This window comes from Akanthomyces muscarius, chromosome 1, assembly GCF_028009165.1.
Source record: "Akanthomyces muscarius strain Ve6 chromosome 1, whole genome shotgun sequence".
NCBI lineage: Eukaryota > Fungi > Ascomycota > Sordariomycetes > Hypocreales > Cordycipitaceae > Akanthomyces > Akanthomyces muscarius.
The window spans coordinates 5,735,667-5,756,068 of NC_079241.1; the positions used below are offsets into that span (position 1 = coordinate 5,735,667).

Below are 20,402 nucleotides of genomic sequence, written 5' to 3' on the forward strand. Positions count from 1 at the left end.
CCAAATTGGCGTCTTCCAATAGGGCCAGAGGGCCAGTGAGCTGGCTGTGTCTCCAGGAGAACGTTGCATGGCCCAACAGCCAAGCTAGGCCCTGCCCGCCTGCCCGCTGCTCCAACGGCACCCCCAACCACAGCTGTGGCGGAGGTACCGGTACCTAAATCTGCCCCTCCGTCTCCAAAGCTCCCCCGAAAAAAAGGGACCACGACAATCCCCAACAGAACTAATTTTTTTTGAGCGAAGCCACACACACCTCCTTGTAGTGAGCTTGCTAGCGCTGCACCTAACTCGTTAGCAGCTGTCCTCTGTAGGGCACTGTAGCAGCCCAGTGTGGTGCGCTCTGGCGCGGCTTTACCAAATATCGGCCCTCCAACCAAAGGTCCAGTCCAGCTTCCCTGGTGGCCCTGATTTTTTCCGACTCGTCCGACACTGGACGTTGAGAGAAGAGAAACCGCCTCGAGCAGCAGTCTTGTTCCACCCATCATCTCGACTATCTTCCCTTCCCCTCCTACCTTAATCCTTCTCATCCATATCTTCACTTTCATACAAGCTCATTTGCTGTCGAGCCGAGAGCTTTGATCGCCGTAATACTCCTACTTGGCGACCAAGCTCCTTGTTTCTCAACCCCGTGCTCTTCAAACGCCCAAACACCGCTCCTGGGCAAAGAGGCACCACGACCAAATTCACGACTTCAGCAAACGGGTTTCTTTAATAGGTTTGTGCCGCTCCCCTCAATTGGCGCAATCTCGCAGCGCTAACCCCTCTGCGCGCAGACGTTTACACGATACCCTTTAATTCCATCACCCACTGTCCATCACCATGTACGGAGCAGGAACCGGGCCCCAGACGGGCATCAACACCCCGCGATCCAGCTCCTCCCTACGACCACTGACACTCTCTCACGGCACCCTTGAGACCTCTTTCCTCGTTCCTACGAGCCTCCACTTCCACGCATCACAGCTAAAAGAACGCTTCACTGCGAGTCTACCACCGCCCACCGACGAACTCGCTCAGGATGACGAGCCTTCGTCAGTAGCCGAGCTTGTTGCCAGATATCTCGGCTCTGTTGCCGACCAGGTCGAGAATGGTGAGGACGATGCCCAGGGCTCTTACGAAGAGGTCCTGAGACTTGTTCTCAACGAATTCGAGCGCGCGTTCCTTCACGGCAACGAGGTCCACGCCCTCGCCGCGACTCTACCCGGCATTGAGTCCAAGAAGCTCGAGGTAATCAAGAGCTACTACGCTGCCCGCAGCGTTTCCAACAGAACCATCAAGCCGCACGAATCGGCGCTCCTGCGCGCTGCCGACGATGGCGCGGCCGACATTTACACCATTTTTGGCGGCCAAGGCAACATCGAAGAGTACTTCGAGGAGCTGCGCCAAATCTTTACCACATATTCTGGCTTCGTTTCTGAGCTCGTTACAAACGCCGCTGAGCTTCTTCAGACTCTCTCCAACGATCCCAGCGCCGAAAAGTCCTTCGCCAAAGGTCTGGACATTATGAACTGGCTACAGCACCCCGAAGCCACTCCTGACGTCGACTACCTCATTTCGGCCCCCGTCAGCTTCCCCCTCATCGGACTTGTCCAGCTTGCGCATTATGAAGTCACCTGCAAGGTGCTTGGAATCAGCCCTGGCCACCTTCGCGAGCGTCTTCGCGGCTCTACCGGTCACTCGCAGGGTATCGTCATGGCTGCCGCCACTGCCGCCGCCGACTCCTGGGAGTCATGGCGCGAGATTACCACCTCCACTCTCACCATCCTTTTCTGGATCGGAACTCGCAGCCAGCAGGCATTCCCCGTCACCTCCATGACTCCTACCATGTTGAGAGAGTCCATGGATCACGGCGAAGGTACCCCGACGCCCATGCTGAGCATTCGTGACCTGTCCCAGCAGGAGGTTCAGAAGCACATCGATGCTACCAACCAGTACCTCCCCGCCAACCGCCACATCAGCATTTCTCTCATCAACAGCCCTAGAAACCTGGTTGTTACTGGTCCTCCCACCTCGCTCTACGGTCTCAACTCCCAGCTGCGCAAGGTCAAGGCTCCTACTGGTCTTGACCAAACCCGTGTTCCCTACACTGAGCGAAAGGTCCGCTTCGTCAACCGCTTCCTTCCCATCACGGCCCCTTTCCACAGCCAGTATCTCGCCGAGGCCACTACCATGATCGACGAGGACCTCAAGGATATTTCGATTGACAGCAGCTCTCTGGGCATGGCTGTCTTCGACACAAACACTGGCAAGGACCTGCGAACTGAGGTCAGCGGCAACATCGTCCCCACTCTGGTTCGACTCATTACCCGTGATCCCGTCAACTGGGAGACAGCCACCGTTTTCCCCAATGCTAGCCACGTCCTCGACTTTGGTCCCGGTGGTGCTTCTGGTCTTGGCAACTTGACTAGCCGCAACAAGGAGGGTAATGGTGTCCGTGTCATCATCGCTGGTGCCATCGAAGGCGCGCTCGAGGCCGTCGGATATAAGCCTGAGCTCTTCGATAGAGACGAGGAGAACGCCATCAGATATGCCATCGATTGGGTCAAGGAATTCGGTCCCAAATTGGTCAAGAACTCCAAGGGCGAAAAGTATGTCGACACCAAGATGTCTCGTCTTCTTGGTCTACCACCTGTCATGGTCGCTGGTATGACACCTTGCACCGTCCCCTGGGACTTTGTCGCTGCTACTATGAACTCTGGCTACCATATCGAGCTGGCTGGCGGCGGCTACTTCAACACCAGGACGATGACGCAGGCGCTTGAAAAAATCGAAAAGGCGATCCCCGCTGGTCGTGGTATCACTGTCAACTTGATCTATGTCAACCCCCGCGCCATGGCTTGGCAGATTCCTCTCCTTGGCCGTCTTCGTGCTGAGGGTGTCCCTATCGAGGGTCTTACTATCGGTGCCGGTGTTCCTTCCATCGAGGTTGCTCAAGAATACATCGAGACCCTAGGCTTGAAGCATATTGCTTTCAAGCCTGGCTCGGTTGAGGCTGTGCAGGCTGTCATCAATATTGCCAAGGCCAACCCTACCTTCCCTGTTCTTCTTCAATGGACTGGCGGCCGTGGTGGTGGTCATCACTCTTTTGAGGATTTTCACCAGCCTATTCTCCAGATGTACGGCCGTATCCGTCGCCAGGAGAATATTATCCTCGTGGCTGGTAGTGGCTTTGGTGGTGCCGATGACACGTACCCCTACGTCACTGGTGACTGGTCCAAGAAGTACGGTTATCCTCCCATGCCTTTCGACGGCTGCCTGTTTGGTAGCCGCATGATGGTTGCAAAGGAGGCTCACACTAGCAAGAACGCCAAGCAGGCTATCATCGACGCACCTGGTCTGGAGGATGCTCAGTGGGAGAACACGTACAAGGGGCCCGCAGGAGGTGTCATCACTGTCCGATCGGAGATGGGCGAGCCCATTCACAAGCTCGCTACTCGCGGTGTTCGATTCTGGTCTGAAATGGACCAAAAAATCTTTGCTCTGCCCAAAGAGAAGCGTGTTGCTGAGCTCAAGAAGAACCGCGAGTACATCATCAAGAAGCTCAACGATGACTTCCAGAAAGTCTGGTTCGGTTGCAACAAGGCTGGCAAGGCCGTTGATCTAGAAGACATGACTTATGCCGAGATTGTCCGACGTCTTGTCGACCTGCTCTACGTCAGACACCAGGAGCGCTGGATTGACCCGTCTTTTGCCAGGCTCACTGGCGACTTTATCCACCGCGTTGAGGAGCGCTTCACTACCACTCCCGGAAAGCCCTCCCTCCTACAGAGCTATGCAGAACTCGACGAGCCCTACACTGCTGTCAAGCGCATTCTCTCCTTCTACCCCGAAGCTGACAAGCAGATTGTCAACGCTCAGGATGTCCAGCACTTTTTGTTGCTCTGCATGCGTCCCGGTCAGAAGCCCGTCACTTTCATCCCTGCCCTCGACAACAACTTTGAGTTCTTCTTCAAGAAGGACTCCCTGTGGCAGTCTGAGGACCTTGACGCTGTTATCGACCAGGATGTCGGTCGTACTTGTATTCTGCAGGGTCCCACCGCCGTCAAGTTCTCTACCATTTTGGACGAGCCTGTCAAGTCTATTCTGGACGGCATTCATGACTCTCATATCGAGTATCTTACCCGCGACTACTACGGTGGCAAGGAGAGCTCTATCCCTACCATTGAGTACTTTGGTGGCGAGCTAGTCGAGGCCGAGATTCCTCTTGACATCGAAGGACTGACGGTCAACTACGACGAGCACAAGAACACTTACCGTCTTGCCTCTGGCGCCGGTGCCGCATTGCCCCCTCTAGATGCTTGGCTGTCATTGCTCGCTGGCCCCAACCGAAACTGGCGCCATGCCCTACTCATGTCCGACGTTGTCGTCCAAGGCCAAAAGTTCCAGACTAACCCTATGCGCCGCATCTTTGCCCCTGCCCGTGGCTTGTACGTTGAGATCAACTACCCCAACGACCCTTCGAAGACGGAGATCGTCGTCAAGGAGCAGCCCCGATACAACCAGTATGTCACTGTCATTGAAGTCAAGCTGGCTGGCAAGAATGAGATTCTCGTCAACATGATCAAGGACACCACAGCTCTTGGCCGCCCTCTCGGCCTTCCTCTGCGCTTCACTTACCACCCCGAGACTGGTTACGCTCCTATCCGTGAAGTCATGGATGACCGCAATGACCGCATCAAGGAGTTCTACTGGAAGGCGTGGTTTGGCGAGGATCATATGGATCTCGATGCCCGTGTTACCGGCCGGTTTGACGGTGGCAAGACCATCATTACCGCAGAAGCGATCAACGACTTTGTGCATGCTGTCGGCAACACCGGCGAGGCCTTTGTCGACCGTCCTGGCAAGGTTGTCTATGCTCCTATGGACTTTGCCATTGTTGTTGGCTGGAAGGCCATCACCAAGCCCATCTTCCCTCGCACTATTGATGGTGACCTGCTGAAGCTTGTTCACCTTTCCAACGGTTTCCGCATGCTTCCTGGCGCCGAGCCTCTCAAGAAAGGAGATGAAATCTCTACCACTGCCCAGATCAACGCGGTCATTAACCAGGAATCTGGTAAGATGGTTGAAGTTTGTGGCACCATCACTCGCGACGGTCAACCGGTGATGGAAGTAACCTCCCAGTTCCTCTACCGTGGTGCTTACACCGACTTTGAGAACACCTTCCAGCGCAAGGTCGAAACTCCGGTTGAGGTTCACCTGGCTACCAGCAAGGATGTTGCTGTTTTGCGCTCCAAGGAGTGGTTCTCTACTGATGAGATGCCTAACGACTTTGACCTGCTAGGCAAGACGCTCACTTTCCGCCTGCAGAGTCTGATGCGTTACAAAAACAAGAACGTTTTCCGCACCGTTGAGACGCGTGGTGAGGTTCTTCTCGAGCTGCCCACCAAAGAAATCATCCAGGTGGCCAGCGTCGACTACGAGGCTGGAGAGTCTCATGGTAACCCCGTCATCGACTACCTTGAGCGTACCGGTTCTCCTCTAGACCAGCCTATCAACTTTGAGAACCCCATTCCCTTGAGCGGCCGCACTCCCTTGCAGCTGCGCGCGCCTGCCTCCAACGAGACCTATGCCCGTGTTTCTGGCGACTACAACCCTATCCACGTTTCTCGCGTGTTCTCGTCCTATGCCAGTCTCCCTGGCACCATTACTCATGGCATGTACTCTAGCGCTGCCGTCCGCAGTCTCGTCGAGACCTGGGCTGCTGAGAACAACGTCGGACGTGTCCGCAGTTTCCACGCCTCTCTCGTTGGCATGGTTTTGCCCAACGATGACATCCAAGTCCAGCTGCAGCACGTGGGCATGGTTGCTGGCCGCAAGATCATTAAGGTCGAGGTCAGCAACAAGGAGACTGAAGAGAAGGTTCTCCTTGGTGAGGCCGAGGTTGAGCAGCCTGTGACCGCTTATGTCTTTACCGGCCAGGGTTCGCAGGAGCAGGGCATGGGTATGGAGCTGTACGATAGCAGCCCCGTGGCCAAGGAGGTCTGGGACCGCGCCGACAAGTACCTGCTGGACAACTACGGCTTCTCGATTACCAACATTGTTCGAAACAACCCCAAGGAGCTTACTATCCACTTTGGTGGTCCTCGAGGCAAGGCTATTCGCCAGAACTACATGGCGATGACTTTCGAGACGGTCGCTGCCGATGGCTCGATCAAGTCGGAGAGAATCTTCAAGGATGTTAACGAGAAGACGACCTCGTACACGTACCGCTCGCCTACCGGTCTCTTGTCGGCGACGCAGTTCACACAGCCTGCGCTGACTCTTATGGAGAAGGCCAGCTTCGAGGACATGAAGTCGAAGGGTCTAGTGCCCCGTGACAGCACTTTTGCTGGTCACTCGCTGGGTGAATACTCTGCCCTGGCTGCCCTGGCCGACGTCATGCCCATTGAGAGTTTGGTTTCGGTTGTCTTCTACCGTGGTCTTACCATGCAGGTTGCTGTCGAGCGCGACGCCGCTGGTCGGTCCAACTACTCGATGTGCGCCGTCAACCCCAGCCGCATCTCCAAGACGTTTAACGAAGAAGCTCTGCAGTTTGTTGTAAACAACATTGCGGAGGAGACGGGGTGGCTGCTAGAGATTGTCAACTACAACATTGCCAACATGCAGTACGTGTGCGCTGGTGATCTGCGGGCTCTGGACACGTTGGCGGGAGTGACGAATTTCCTCAAGATGCAAAAGATTGATATTGAGGAGATGCGTAGCAACATTGAGGAAGCCAAGGACGCGCTGCGGGAGATTATCCGGGGCTGTGCGGAGGCGACACTCAAGAAGCCAGTTCCTATTGAGCTGGAGCGAGGATTTGCGACGATTCCTCTGCGCGGCATTGATGTGCCCTTCCACTCGACCTTCTTGCGGTCGGGTGTCAAGCCTTTCCGATCGTTCCTGCTCAAGAAGATCAACAAGACTACGATTGACCCATCGAAGCTGGTTGGAAAGTACATTCCCAACGTTACAGCGAAGCCGTTTGCGTTGACCAAGGAATACTTTGAGGACGTGTATAAGCTGACCAACTCGCCCAAGATTGGGGCGGTGCTGGCCAACTGGGACAAGATCACGCAGGACGGAACTGAAGGCAAGCCTGGGAGCGACAGTGAAGCCAGCGGCGAGTACGAGGGCCCGGGAGCTGCCGCGTGATGAGGAGGAGAGAGTGTTGCTGAATAAACTGGCAATGGGAAATGGACAGTTTGACCAGTCGGCGGATTGTGTTGATTCTGGTGACTAGGAGCAGACTTGAAAATGACCCTGGGCCGATTGTTTGTCTAATAGTTTGGTTTCGGAAGCTGTAACGTCGGAAGCGTATGGCTGCGGTACAGCGGCAAGAATGACGATTAAAAAGGTCATTTTCACATTGGTGTTTGGCAAAGAATTATTTTTAGTATCGGTATATAGTTATAGACTTTATGATTGCTCATTCTGTGCAACGCCTTGGTGCAATGTGACGTGTAATTTCGTTGGGATAGCTGGCGGCGATGACGTGGGAGTGCGTGCTCACATGAAGAGTGGGAGAGATTAAGTCTCGTCTAGAGGCAGGGCGGGGTAGGACGATAAGATAGAGCATGAGGCCGGGGAATGGACAGGCGAGGGGTCCGAGGTAGGACGAGGATGTAGAGGGAGGTGGCGGTGCGTGGGAGACTGGCGTAGAGAGATGGAGTTGATGGTTGTGATGGGCATTTACAACGGAGTCGTTGGCGGTAGAATGTCACAGGCGAGGACTGACTGGGCGGCGCCCTGGATCTAGAGCTGGAGCTGAAGCTGGAGCTGGAACTGGACCTGGACGCGATGCTGCCCTGCCCTGGTGCCGGGGCGCGGACGGCTCCGGGCGACGGCGGTGCCTGGCGGTTAGTTTTGTTAGGACCAAGGGCCATTGGGTGTGGGCTGCGCTAACAGCGGCCGCCCCATCCGGAGGCGGCCAAGACGCACCACCAACTCGATTGCGAGTCGGGCTGGGCCCAATGACGAGCGCCACCAGCGCATCTGAAAAAAAACTATAAGTTGTCATGGTTTCCTGTTGAGCGTTTTTCTCGAATGAAGTTGAAGTTTTGGGACTCGTGCCAATTTTTCTAGACTCCATCTCGTTGCGATTTCTCTTGTCCGCATCGCCTTCCAGGTCTCTCTCTGTTTGCCAGTTGGTCAGCGCTGCCCCCCCACGGCCTGAACGCAACACAGCGTCGGACAAGATCACCTTGTGATTTTTTTTCACTCCTGCTTCCAACACTGTCCCTTGGTCTATTGCTCCCCCGATTCAATCTGGCATCGATTTCGGTTCTTGGCTAGTGCTTTTGCAATCGCCGCCTTCTTTTCTTTGGTCGCGAAGCGGTGTTTGCCAAAAGGCCTCCGGCCTCGGGGAGAAACAAACGTCTATAAAGTCCGGACCTTCTCTCATCAGGTTGCGACAAACGGACACGATTCTTGGTCACACGAAGTCGGCCTGACCACTTTCCCGGAATCTGACACCACCTCACTACATTCTTCTTTCAAGAAGGACGCTGCAGAAAAGCCTCTCATCAGAACACTCAACACTGGCCATCCTGACCAAGAAGCCAGCCCGCATTCTAGACGTGCGGACGACCAAGACGCACATCCAAACCACCCCCCACCCCCACAATAGCAATTAAAGATGCATCCTGGCCAACAACGAAACCAGCTGCTGCTTGGCACATTTGTCCACAGCAAGTCCCGAAGAGAGTTGGACATATTTCACAATGGCGCCGTTGCTGTCGATGCCAACGGCAAGATTGCCGCTGTGGAACGCGACTGTCCCAGCGTAGAGGCGGCCAAGACGCAGGCTCTCTCCAAGCTCGGCTGGGACGCCGACGATGTCGACATTTACACCACAAAAGAATCCCAATTCTTCTTTCCCGGCTTCATCGGTATGTAGAAAAGTGACACCCGAAATCCTGCAGGCGCGGTTTTGCCAACCTTTTTCAGACACGCACATTCATGCCCCCCAGTATCCCAATGCTGGCATCTTTGGCAAGACGACGCTCCTCGACTGGCTCGAGAAGCACACCTTCCCCATGGAGGCCAGCCTCAAGGACCTCGCCAAGGCCCGCAAGGTCTACACGGCCGTCGTCCGCCGCACCCTCTCCCACGGCACCACCACCGCCGCCTACTACGCCACCATTGACGTGGCCGCCACCAACCTGCTCACCGACCTGTGCTTCGCCATCGGCCAGCGCGCCTTTGTCGGCCGCGTCTGCATGGACCGCCCCGGCATTAACCCGGACTACTACCGCGACGAGTCCACCGAGGCCGCCATCCAGGCCACGGAGCAGACCATTGAGCACGTTCGCGCCATCGACCCCGAGTTTGACCTCGTGGCGCCCATCCTCACCCCGCGATTCGCCCCGTCATGCACGCCCGAGGGCATGAGGGCGCTCGCAAAGCTGCAGAAACAAGGCGGTTACCTGGCCCAGACACACATCTCGGAGAACACCGGCGAGGTTCAGCTCGTCCGCGAGCTGTTCCCAGAGAGCCAGTCGTACACCCAAGTCTACGACGACCACGGGCTGCTCACGCCCAGGATGGTGCTCGCGCACGCCGTCCACCTGACCGAGGAGGAGGGCAGTCTCATTGCTCTCCGCAAGAGCAAAATCTCCCACTGCCCCTGCAGCAACTCCTCACTGACGAGTGGCACCGCCCGCGTGCGCTGGATGTGGCAAAAGGGCATCGAGGTCGGCCTCGGCACCGACGTCTCGGGCGGCTACTCGCCCTCCATCCTCGAGGCGGCCCGCCAGGCCACGCTCGTCAGCCGCCACGTCGCCGTCCGCGCGGGCGACGACATTGAAAAGGAGCGCTGCAAGCTGTCGGTCGAGGAGGTGCTGTACCTGGCCACCCGCGGCGGCGCCATCTGCCTCGGGCTCGAGGACAAGATTGGCGGCTTCGAGGTTGGCAAGGACTGGGACGCGCAGCTCGTCGGGCTCGGCCGCGTCGCCGACTCGGGCCTGCGCGAGGGCGAGGAGTACACGGCCAACGGCCACGGCGCCGGCGCCGGCGTCGATGCCGCCGGCATGGTCCCCGCGCTTAACGGGTGCGACGAGGGCAACGTCGACATCTTTGGCTGGGAGTCGTGGGACGAGGTCATGGCCAAGTGGCTGTACAGCGGCGACGACCGCAACACGAAAAAGGTCTGGGTCAAGGGCCGTCTTGTGCACGCGAGGAGGTGAAGAAGAATGCACCGAGCGTGTTTGCTTGTGTGCGTGCAAAGGTCTCTGTATTGTATTGAGCATAGAAAGTATGGACGACGGCGCGATGAGATGATGAATTTTTAATACGACCATGAGCATTTGCATAGCAACATTTGAATGACATGTAACCACAAGCTGTGCCTTGTTAGCGCTTGAACGCGTCTGTTTTCTCAAGAATAAGGTCCGAATTAAAAGGCTGACAGCTAGCGCCATGGTTTTGTTTATACAAGGTAGAGTTGAGAGCAGCCTGAGAAACAACAAAACTGAAATGCTTGCATAAAAGTACAACACAAAGGCTGACAAAAAAAAAGAACATGCCGAGAAAACTCACCAAAAAAAAGCTGTAAAGTCAATCCATGCCAGCAAAGACAACGCGAGCAATGAGAGAAGAAGACCAAGACAAAGAACGAGGTAAAAAACAAATTATAATAATATTTCCTTCAAGTATCAAATTACGTTGGACAAAAAAGTTGAGCCACAATAAAAACCTCCATCCTAAACACCTCCCGCTCGTATGCTAAATATGAAAAAGATCCTTGCTCCGTCAATGCATATAAGCCCATATTTCCACCCAAGAACACCACAAAAAACAAACAACAATCAAAGACATGGCGCAACACAAGGAGCTCCCAGGTTCAAACATCAGACGCAACAAGTTCAGACCAAGACGGCAACTCAGGAGGATGAGCCTGATCTCTCTCCCAGGCCATCACTGCTCATCACGAGGGCAAGGCATTCACCGCCTGCTGCCTCTCGACCCCCGACGCGGCTGCCTCCTCTCCACGTCGGCGTCGAGCAAGGCCTGCGCCTGCTCGCGCGCTGCCTTCGTCGCCGTCCGAGCCGTCCTGCTCTCGCTCGTCTTGCGCTTCTGCACCTCCTCGAAGCCCATCTTGTGCGCCTCGACGCGCGCCCTCACCTCCTCCGTGATGCCGAGCTTAATGCGTCTCGGCACCACCCCGCTCTCCGCGTAGACCTCGGCATCTTCCACCTCTTCTTCCTCTTCCTCCTCCTCTCCCTCCCCCACTGCGTCTTCCACGACCTCGTTGCCGAGCACCAGCTGCACCTCGCGGCCCTGCTCGTCCCTCGTCGTCGGCGGCGCGTTGCGCTTGCGCTTCCTCCTTCGGTAGACGTAGTCAAAGCCGCCCCAGGCTTCACTCGGGTTGCGCCCGAGGGCGTGGCCTGAGAGCGCCACCATCTGCAGGCGCAGCCACGCGCACTCGGCCGCCTTGGCGTTGAGCTGCAGCCGTGTGTTCTCGAGAGACTCGAGGCGCAGCATCCTTGACTTTTTCGCCGCCATGTTGTTGCGCTCCTTGTCGAGCGCCTTCTGCGCGGCGCCGACCCGTCGAATCTCGGAAGTCACAAATTGGCGCTCCTCCGGCGACATGCCCGGGTTCAAACTGGGCAGCAGCATGGGAGGCGGCTTCTCGGGCAGGTCCGGCACTTGGGAGGACGGCAGGATCGGCGGATGCAGCGCCTCGTAGTGCAGCTCCTGCGCGAGGAGACACAGGCGTCGCTGGCGCTCCTCGGGGCCGAGGTCCTCGGGCAGCTTGATGCCGGCTTCCTCGAGGGCGAAGCCGCCGACACGCATGCTGTTGAGCGAGGGGGCTGGCGCCGGCGGCGGCGGATGCTGCTGTCGCAGCGGGTAGGCTGACGAGGAGGAGGCGGCAGCTGCGGCGGCAAAGGAGGTGACGACGGGGACGGAGGCGGTAGTGGCGGCAGCTGTGCTCGCCATGACGGGCCATGAACAGTGCCGGTTGGTATAGACGGACTGTCGGACTGGTGAGAGCTGCTGCCGCGGTTGGGGAGGAGTGACGGTCGTGAGAGGACGAGGCGGAGGAGGAGGGGGAGGTGTGGGAAATAGCTGTTGAGCAGGCTGCTGCAAGACACTCTGGTGATGGGCAACGCTGGGTGAAGTAGGTAGATGAACACCGTAGAAGGCGGTGTCGGGGTCGTATTGCAGCGTTTGACTTACAGGTGCCAGTTCTTGCTGCTGTTGCTGATGGTGTTGGATGAAGGTGCTAAGCAGGCCGAGGTCGAACTGCTGCCCCTCTTGCAACTCTTCTCGTGGCGGCAGCAGGTCGTGGACGGCCGATGGGTCAAACGGTAAAGGTCCCGTCCCGTCTTGAAAGTTGTCGTACTGCGAGTCGAACGACTGAATTTCTTGGAGCTGCTGCGCTCCCAACTGGAAGTCTATCAGCGACCAGTCTTGGTCTTGCTGCTGCGGCTGTCCGTAGCTATCGTGGTGTATCTGCGCCTCAATCGGGAACCCGCGTTCTGAAGGAGACGCTCGCTGGCCGTTTTCGAAAAACTCGCCGTCGTCTTCGACTGTCAGCGGCCTCTTGTTGGTGCTGGGGCTGCTAAAGTCGTTGGTCGTTGTCGCCGTTGTCGTCGTCGGCTGCAGAGGCGTTGCAATGGGGAGGTGCAGCGCCGTGGTGTTGTGGTTGGCAGAAGAACCAGCTCGGGGAGCCATCTTTTTCTTTACTTAAATAGTGACAAAAAGTGATGCAAAGCAAACAGTAGAGCAAGATGGTGAAGCAAAGATTCACAGCCCGTCTTCGAACACAAGACAGTCACAGTGTAAGACGCCTGACTAGTTGTAAGGCGTTTGTGTGTAGAAGGTGACTGCGTGTGTATCTCGTCGTCAAGAAGAGAGCAAGCTCGCTATGATGAATCTTGGTTTCTGCTTCTTCGTCTTTTTTATTTGCTCTGAAGGAAAAGTAGAGTAGCATTGAATCAAGCCAGCTCGGCCACGTCCGTCCCCTTCACTGGATATAAATACCCAACGAATCTGTACAACGATGCGCCGAATGACGATGATTCACTGCCAGTTCGTCCGTCACGAGCAAGAACCGCCTCCAAGGGATAATAATGACCAATCATATGATACGAGATGCCCGAAAGCAGGGCTTCACCGACTAGGTCAAGAAAATACCAATATTCGGGCCTAGTGATGGGAAGCACAAGGTTCGCTCGGCAGCGAGCCAAAAGACCGGTGTGTGTGAGTGTGGTGTGTGCTGGCTGGCCGGCCGCGAAAGGTGTTGGTGATTCACGGACGATGAGAGGAGAGGCGGGGAGAAAGAGCAACACAGAGAGCAGCAGAGAGAGGGAGCACGACATTAGGCCTCTCGGGCGAAAATTCTTGGAGATACCAGTAGAAGTAATTCTTGCGAGAGGATGGACGTTATTTTTCTATTCCTAATTTCCATCTCTGCTAGAAAAGATCAAGGGCAAAGCTTTCAGTCCTTCTACAAGCACCGGGAGGTCAAAAGGCCGTGTGTTTCAAGTAAGCACCTTTAACGAACGGGAAGTCAAAGGTTCTATCAGCATACAAGCACGTAGATTTACTGTCTACGATACCAGAAAGATCGGAAACGTCTTTGGCAGATGGTTAGGAATAGGCCAGTTGAAAGGCTACCACGACTAACCTTGGGTATCCAGGCTACGACCGACGGTGCCGCAAACACCTTGTCACACATACACACGCAAACATATACATATAAACAACAGCAAGCGGGCGCACCAACACCAGGTGCTTAGAAAAAGCCAAAAAAAAAGGGAAAGAGGTGCATGTAGCAGCAAGCCTTTCGTCTTGCGACCTACGAGCCGGAAGGAAAGACGCAGGGTAACAGTAGATAGAGTTGCGCCGCATATTCCACCATGTGAATCCTACTTTCTGCGTGTGCCACACCCTCTGTGTGTTTTATCTTCGTACTCCCCTTGCACACACCCATCAGGTGGTGCAGATTAGGCAGCACGAATACTGACACCACACCCCCCTTCCTTGCGGGTTTGCCATCTGCACGCCTCCGTTAAAAGAAGGCTACTGACGAACTACCAACGGGATTTAGTCTCAAAGCTTTGTTGAGAACAAGGGAAAAGAGTCGCGAAATCGAAAGAGAGGAGAGACGGAGCGGGGACGGCAGAGTGAGAACCACGAGTTCGTCGCACGGCGCCTTGGAGACGACTACCCGTGATGCCTGTCACCGTATGCCAAGTGGAACTCCGGGCGGAAACTCGGTAGGACGCCAAACGGATAGTTACAGATCTGTGTCTGGCCACGGGGTCTATTTCCTGGCAACGAGAGGAAAAAGCAACAACATAACAGTCATACAAGCCCCAAATCACATATCGAATCACGTCTCGGATCACCTCCTACATCTTATACCCGTGTGAGTAATATGCTTCCATCATTATAGTATTCATTAAATTCCATACAGGCCTCTGCACTCAATGCAAAACACCTCATGTACAATATACATCCTGCCGCTTCTTGGTAAAAGTTCCTGAAACAACAGACAAATCAAAACGGCCACGCAAATAATCTTATTTTATATTGCCGCCTGTATTGACTTTCGGCAGCCCCCAACGCTCCCCTAAAACGGTCCAGCCGTTATTCAAGGTTCGGCAACCACCTGGAATCGTGCATGGACGTATCAAACGTTTCTAGACCGGATGGTTGGTGATGACCCATACTCTGCATGTTGACAGCCGCCGTCGCCGCTGCGACAGCGGAGGGGTTCGTGCTTAGCGGCATGGACGTCTGTGGTGGGAAAGCAAACTGCATAGCGCCGGGAAGTGGCTGGCCCAGATCCCAACCATTGAAATTGTGTTGCCACTTTGCGCTGTCGTTGAGGATCCATTGGTTATTGTTCAAGCCAGCACCCTGCCCGGTAGTGGCCACGCCGCCAGCTGCTGCGATACGAGATCCGGAAAAGTCCTGGATGGCTTCCGGGTTTGGGCTCGAGCCCGGGCCTGCAGAGGTGGCGGTCGGATACACGCCCGCTGTGGGTGAGGGCGCCATGATAGGCTGCCCCCAGCTGTCCAACGTCGCCGGCGCGTAGTTGATATGCTGTGTCTTGGCTCCTACGTCTCGTTGGGGCTGGCCTTGTCGTTGGGGCGTCATTGGTATGTTGCTGTTCATGTCGAGCCTCGCGCTGATAGAAGCCTGAGGTCCAGCAGCCTGTGCCATGGCCGACTGAGCAAACTGCACTCTGCCGGGGCTGTGATGCGGCTTGAAGTGTGACGGCTGAAAATTCGCGTGTGCAGCAGCGCCGTCATCCACAGGGGCCTGCGGCGACAGGCCAGCGCTCGACTTGGGCGACGGGACTTCGGAGGTGCTGTAGTATCCGTACAGCTCGTCGGCCCGCTGCAGAATTTGTGCAGCTTCTTCTGGTAGAACACAGTTCCACTTTCTAGCCAGCACACTCAGGATGCTGAGAGTGCGTCGGGCACACAGCCAGTCCTCGGAAATTTCTTCGAGGTGCTTGACGCCATGGGTAAAGTCCCGCTTCGCAGTCTTCTCCGGGAGGTTGAGCAAGTGTATCGTGCAGGCACTGTGTGTCATGTATACGGCAATATTGCACACTTGCCGCAGATTCCAGTTCTTCTTGTAGAGTCGCATAAGCTTGGAAATGGCACCAGCGTTCGAGGTGCATATTCTCCTGGGAGATATGTGTGACGGCAGTGGCGAAGCATTGGGCGCGTACTTGAGAAAGGGTCTAAAAAGGTGAATGAACTGCAGGTGGAAAAACATACTAAAGCTGTGTCAGTGACTAAGTATTGGATGGAGCAGATGCATGTTGGGACGTACTGCATGAGGATTACATTTGGAAGTTGTCCATCCCCTGCTTCAAACTCCTTCGGCAGGTTCTTGCGCCACTCCTCCAGCCGCTTATGCAGTTCACTGAGCTTCTTCAGCTCCACTGTCTTGCCCGTTGACCGATGCATGTGATTCGGGTGATAGAAGAACAGTAGGAGATCACTGCTAATTTCGCAGAGGCTGGAAAGATGGAGAGCAGCGGCACGTGTCCTCGAAGGCTGTTGAGCCGATTCGTCAAACCCCTTGTCGGTGAGTGGCATCCATGGTGAAGCGTCCTCGTCGGGAAAGACGTCAAATTTGGCGACGGTCAACGTAGACTTGGGTATTTGCGGCAGGCGGCCAAGATAATTGGACCAGCACTTGTCAAAGTTGAAGCAGCCCCAAAAGGTGATTCGGCGGGCATCAATTTCTTCGTCGGTCATGACCTTTTTGTCGTTGGCGCTAATCTCAAGGTTCAGGCCAATATCCTGAGCCATTCTAAAGCTCATGCCGCTATAGACCCAGCCTGTGGCTTCACGCGCACAACCTGCCTCGCGCACTGACATGAGGGCCAGTGCCTGAACAGTGACGAGGCGGGGTCGCTCAAACTCGTCACCCTCCATAATGAGACGCTTTGCCTCCGCAAAAAAGTGATCACCCTTTGTTCTTGTGTCACCGGGATTACTGTAGGCGCCGGCGACATCCGTAAAGTGGCAGCCCAAAGCCAACATCGAATTGACAAGTAGCGAGGAGCAATGAGAAGAGTTTTGGCCGATGGCGCCTCGGCCCTTGGAAAAGTCTCGCCAAAACAGTTTGCGTGAAAGAGTAGTAAAGTAGGGATAGTGATAGGTAAAGTACATGTTAAGAAGATGCGTAATTAGGCCGACATCGCTGGTGACCTCGGTCCAACTGGTAAAGGGGTTTACAGGAGAGAAGCTGCTCTCTGTGTTGGGTTCAGTGTCGTGCCCAAAGGATGCACCACCGAGGTAAATGAGATGAGAGGTGCCACCGATGAACCGTACTGTGCCGTTCTCCAGGCGCAATTCGCCCATCTTACCGGCTAGATCTCGCTCTCCGTCAACCTGGCTTGGCCAGTTTTCGTCGCTGCTGTGCTCGGCACTCGATCCGCCGAAATTTGGGCCATCGTTGAGTAATTGTTGGGCTAGGTTGTCAAGGCTGTCACAGTTGCGTATTCTGCGAACTACCTCGTCGACATCGTCCTCGCTGGCGTTCAGAACGGCTTCAACAAGGATCTTGAGGGTGGCGTCGTCGGCTTTCATGCCATCCGTCTTTTCGCGGTAGACGCCTTTCCGACGGTGATCGGAGTTGGGGTCATAGATGCACTCGGTGCCGTAGACGCTGGCGCAAGCAGCGCAGCTTGGGACAGCGCCGTCGCACTTGGACTTGCGCTTCCGACAGGCTATGCAGGCTGTGCTGATGCATTTTCGCTTCTGGTTGGAGGAGTCGGTGGCGCGGCGTGATTTCTTCTTCTTGGGCGGAGGACCGGAATTGCTTGCAGTGGAACTGTCGCGCTGCTCGGCATAGGAATTTGGGGTCGCCTGCATGGTCGCAGCATGCACGCGATCGGCGCAGTCGGGATAGGATCGGAGGCAAGGGCTGAGACGGGCTTATAGCAGTTGCGTGGATGGTTCGTCGAGGGCGGCGTCAGCGGGCCAGGGCGGATGATGGATATGTCGGCGGTTGAACGGCTACCGGCCTCGACAGCAGCAGAGTTGCCAAGGAGAAGGCTGCTGGCGTGGTTGGTATTGGTGGTGAGGCGAGAGGATGGCCTAGGCCCACACTATCATAGGCTCTCCGATGTGGGGGACGACGGGCGGCGGGAGAGCCAAGAAGCGAGAGTCTTTGACGTTGCAGGGGGCCAGGACCGCAGTGATTGCTTTGGATGGCTCAATGGTGAGGACGGCCAAGAGAATGACGTTCTGCTAAAAGGGCGGTAGGGTGGTGTTGAAGTGCTGTATAGACCGAGGGGTAAGGACCATAATGACTCGCGGGCTCCTTCCTGCGCGGCACAGACGATAGCGGATTAGACTCGGCCGGTAAATGACGGAGGACGATGAAGAAAAAGACAAGATGGAGATGGATGAGCAATCGATCAAACGAGTTGAGTGGACGCGGCCCACGCAGTACGATGAGATCGAGGCGATGCTTGCAGAGAGAAGAAACTATGCAGGTGGAGTGAGTAGCAGGAGCCAGAGAGACTGCTACGTAAACTCCTGGGGCGGCACAAAGTTGGGCAGGCGAAGGCTAAAATGAAGATTTGTAAAGGTACTCTCGTAATTTGCTTCGGAGCCTCGTTCCCCCCATAATCAATCCTACATCGCCGCTAGAAATGCCTGCTAATTCGTCCAACTAGTCTTCAGCGCTGGGTCCGATTCGGCGCCGCGGTATCGCCTTGCATGAATGGACGGACTGCAAGGTCGCAGGAAAAGCCTGCTACTGCCCCCTTTTCGCCTACGCTAGTTGACAATGCGAACTGAACACCAGCCAGCGGCCAGGAGAACGAATATTTGGCAACTATTTCTCCTGAAATTATCGGGCTACTTTGATAGCGACGAACTAAGTCGTGTCGGCCCGTCGTGTCTCGTCAGTGCTGCCTGTGCCACGCCTGTCCATCCCAGGACTGATTATCGCACCCATTTGCCTGACATGCCACTCACAGGGAGCAAGTGATTGTAAAATAAACGTGATTCGAAAGATACAGTGCTGTATGTGTATATAGTACAATAGCCAATCTAATACAAGGCCTCTATCCCCGATCGGCCGATCTAGTCTACATGCATCATCCCCTGTCCGGGACCTCCACAACCCAGTCCACCCACAGTCTCAAGCCTCGTCCGGCCACCTCCGCTCACCCACGCTGTAGATACCAGTTGTGAGCCAGCTGGTTCGTCAGGTAGCTGAATGGCGTCGGCACTTCGGCTCGTCCCTTTCTTGCTACCGGGTGTCGTAGATAGACAGCGGCACAAAGATCGTGGTTGACCTCGAGGTATCTGGGGATGAACGCAAATGCTGCCATAAACGGCCGAGGTGCCCACGGCGTCGCGTACGGCTTGGTCTCGTCCACCGGGTTCTCCTCGTCGGCCAGCAAAAGCGTCTTGAGCTTGCGCATCTCGTCGTTGGACAGTCGCGCGCCGCCCACAATCTCCTTTGCACGTTCTTTTTGCTCCTCAGAGAGACCGTCCAGAGTCTGACGATATTGTTTCTCCCGGCTGAACTGCTGCTCAGCTTCGCCACCCTCCGTCGCCGTGGCTTGCTGTGTAGACGTCTGCTGACCATCCAGCTTGGCTAGGATTTCCTGATTCTTGATAACAAGCTGAAGCTCTTGCATCAACTCAGAGACATCTAGTTCGCTATCCTGAGGGCGCGACAGAAGTCGCTTCGCATCCGATCGAAGCAGGCGCAGGCTCTGTTTTTCTGTGGCAGTGAGATTCCTGGCCTCAGTAGCCAAGAGGGCCTTGCAGCGTCGCACAAACGCCTTTAACTCATTTCGTTGCCATTTTCGGTGAGCTTCCTCAGATAGTTCAGGCAGGGCTGCTTCACCTTCAGCAACTTCGCCTTCGTCAGCAGCAACCTCAGCAGCAGCAGCTTCGGCTGCCGCTTCGCCTTCGCCTTGGCCCTCTGAAACAGGTGTCTGTTTTTCAGCCTTGGCCATGTAATCGCGCTCTGAAACTTTCTTTCTGAGCGCAAGTTTCTGTTCCAGCCCCGGGTGGCTGTGCTTATTGGACTTCTGTACTCCCGTGGCGTACATGACCTTCTCGATGTCGACTTGGAACATATCGCCGGGGTTCAGTTGATAGGAAGGATGCAGCAGCTGGGAGTCTCGTTAGAAATGGATCTGCGTATGATATGGATGCGCTGGCGTACCTTTTTGCCGTTAACCGTAACTGCGCCGTGCAGCACGAATTGACGTGCCTGTCGCACACTGGTGGCAAACATGGCGCGGAAGATGGCCGTGTCTAGTCTTCTCTCGAGAGGGGCAAATGTCATTTGCATGTATGGAGTCATTTCGTGATGCGATCTAGAAATGAGGTCGTTGGGTGTGGCGGCGTTTCTAGCTTTAACCTTGAAAGGAAGCTGGGGCACAGGGACCCGCGAATATCCCCCCGCGTCGATGTTGGAAGTGCTCAGGCCCGAGCCACGGCCGGCTGCCTGCTCAGAGCCGTCGTGTGCGGCAAGATATTCGGGAGGCATGTCAACTGCCGACAGTAGGCGCGGCGAGAAGAGGCGCACCCATTTCTTTTCGGGAATGTGCTCGCCGTGATACGCGCGAGTTCTCGATTTCGCGGCCCATTTCTGCTGGAAAAAGGTTGGTGTACCTCTAATAATTGGCTCTTTGGCGGCGTTGCGGTAGATGTTGTACATGTTATACTTGTTCCATGACTGTCGCAGTTTCTATCAAGCACAACCCCGTTAGCTGTGTCCGGGCACGTAGCGGTGCGTCAATTGGAGTGCAAGACGCCATAGAGGACGTCGCAGTATAGTGAAGTGTCACTCACAGGCTTCGCCAGGCTGAAAAACCTGGCCGGTTTGCGCATCTTGCTTGTGGATGCGCTGCGTGCTGTCTCGTCTGGGCTGGTTGAAGCTGTGTCGTGTGTTCAGGAGCCGGCAACGCCAATTTTTTT

At 55.6% G+C, this 20,402-nt stretch overlaps 5 protein-coding genes across 5 annotated transcripts; 2 read left to right on the forward strand and 3 right to left on the reverse strand.

Moving 5' to 3' along the window:
* Nucleotides 1–816: 816 nt before the first annotated feature.
* Nucleotides 817–7,128, forward strand: LMH87_006937 (uncharacterized protein; the record flags this gene model as incomplete). The annotated part of the gene is made up of 1 exon (XM_056191947.1): nt 817–7,128. The coding sequence occupies one exon, from the start codon at nt 817–819 to the stop codon at nt 7,126–7,128; it is 6,312 nt and encodes a 2,103-aa protein (XP_056060215.1).
* Nucleotides 7,129–8,611: 1,483 nt separating this feature from the next.
* LMH87_006938 (uncharacterized protein) lies at nt 8,612–10,160 on the forward strand (the record flags this gene model as incomplete). Its single annotated transcript, XM_056191948.1, has 2 exons — nt 8,612–8,864; nt 8,923–10,160. The coding sequence occupies 2 exons, from the start codon at nt 8,612–8,614 to the stop codon at nt 10,158–10,160; spliced, it is 1,491 nt and encodes a 496-aa protein (XP_056060216.1).
* Nucleotides 10,161–10,917: 757 nt separating this feature from the next.
* LMH87_006939 (uncharacterized protein) lies at nt 10,918–12,651 on the reverse strand (the record flags this gene model as incomplete). Its single annotated transcript, XM_056191949.1, has 1 exon — nt 10,918–12,651. The coding sequence occupies one exon, from the start codon at nt 12,649–12,651 to the stop codon at nt 10,918–10,920; it is 1,734 nt and encodes a 577-aa protein (XP_056060217.1).
* A 1,920-nt stretch (nt 12,652–14,571) lies between these two features.
* On the reverse strand, nt 14,572–17,324 carry LMH87_006940 (uncharacterized protein; the record flags this gene model as incomplete). Its single annotated transcript, XM_056191950.1, has 2 exons — nt 14,572–15,715; nt 15,772–17,324. 2 exons carry the CDS (start codon nt 17,322–17,324, stop codon nt 14,572–14,574), a joined length of 2,697 nt encoding a protein of 898 aa, XP_056060218.1.
* A 1,304-nt stretch (nt 17,325–18,628) lies between these two features.
* LMH87_006941 (uncharacterized protein) lies at nt 18,629–20,315 on the reverse strand (the record flags this gene model as incomplete). The annotated part of the gene is made up of 3 exons (XM_056191952.1): nt 18,629–19,591; nt 19,645–20,172; nt 20,277–20,315. The coding sequence occupies 3 exons, from the start codon at nt 20,313–20,315 to the stop codon at nt 18,629–18,631; spliced, it is 1,530 nt and encodes a 509-aa protein (XP_056060219.1).
* Nucleotides 20,316–20,402: the final 87 nt, after the last annotated feature.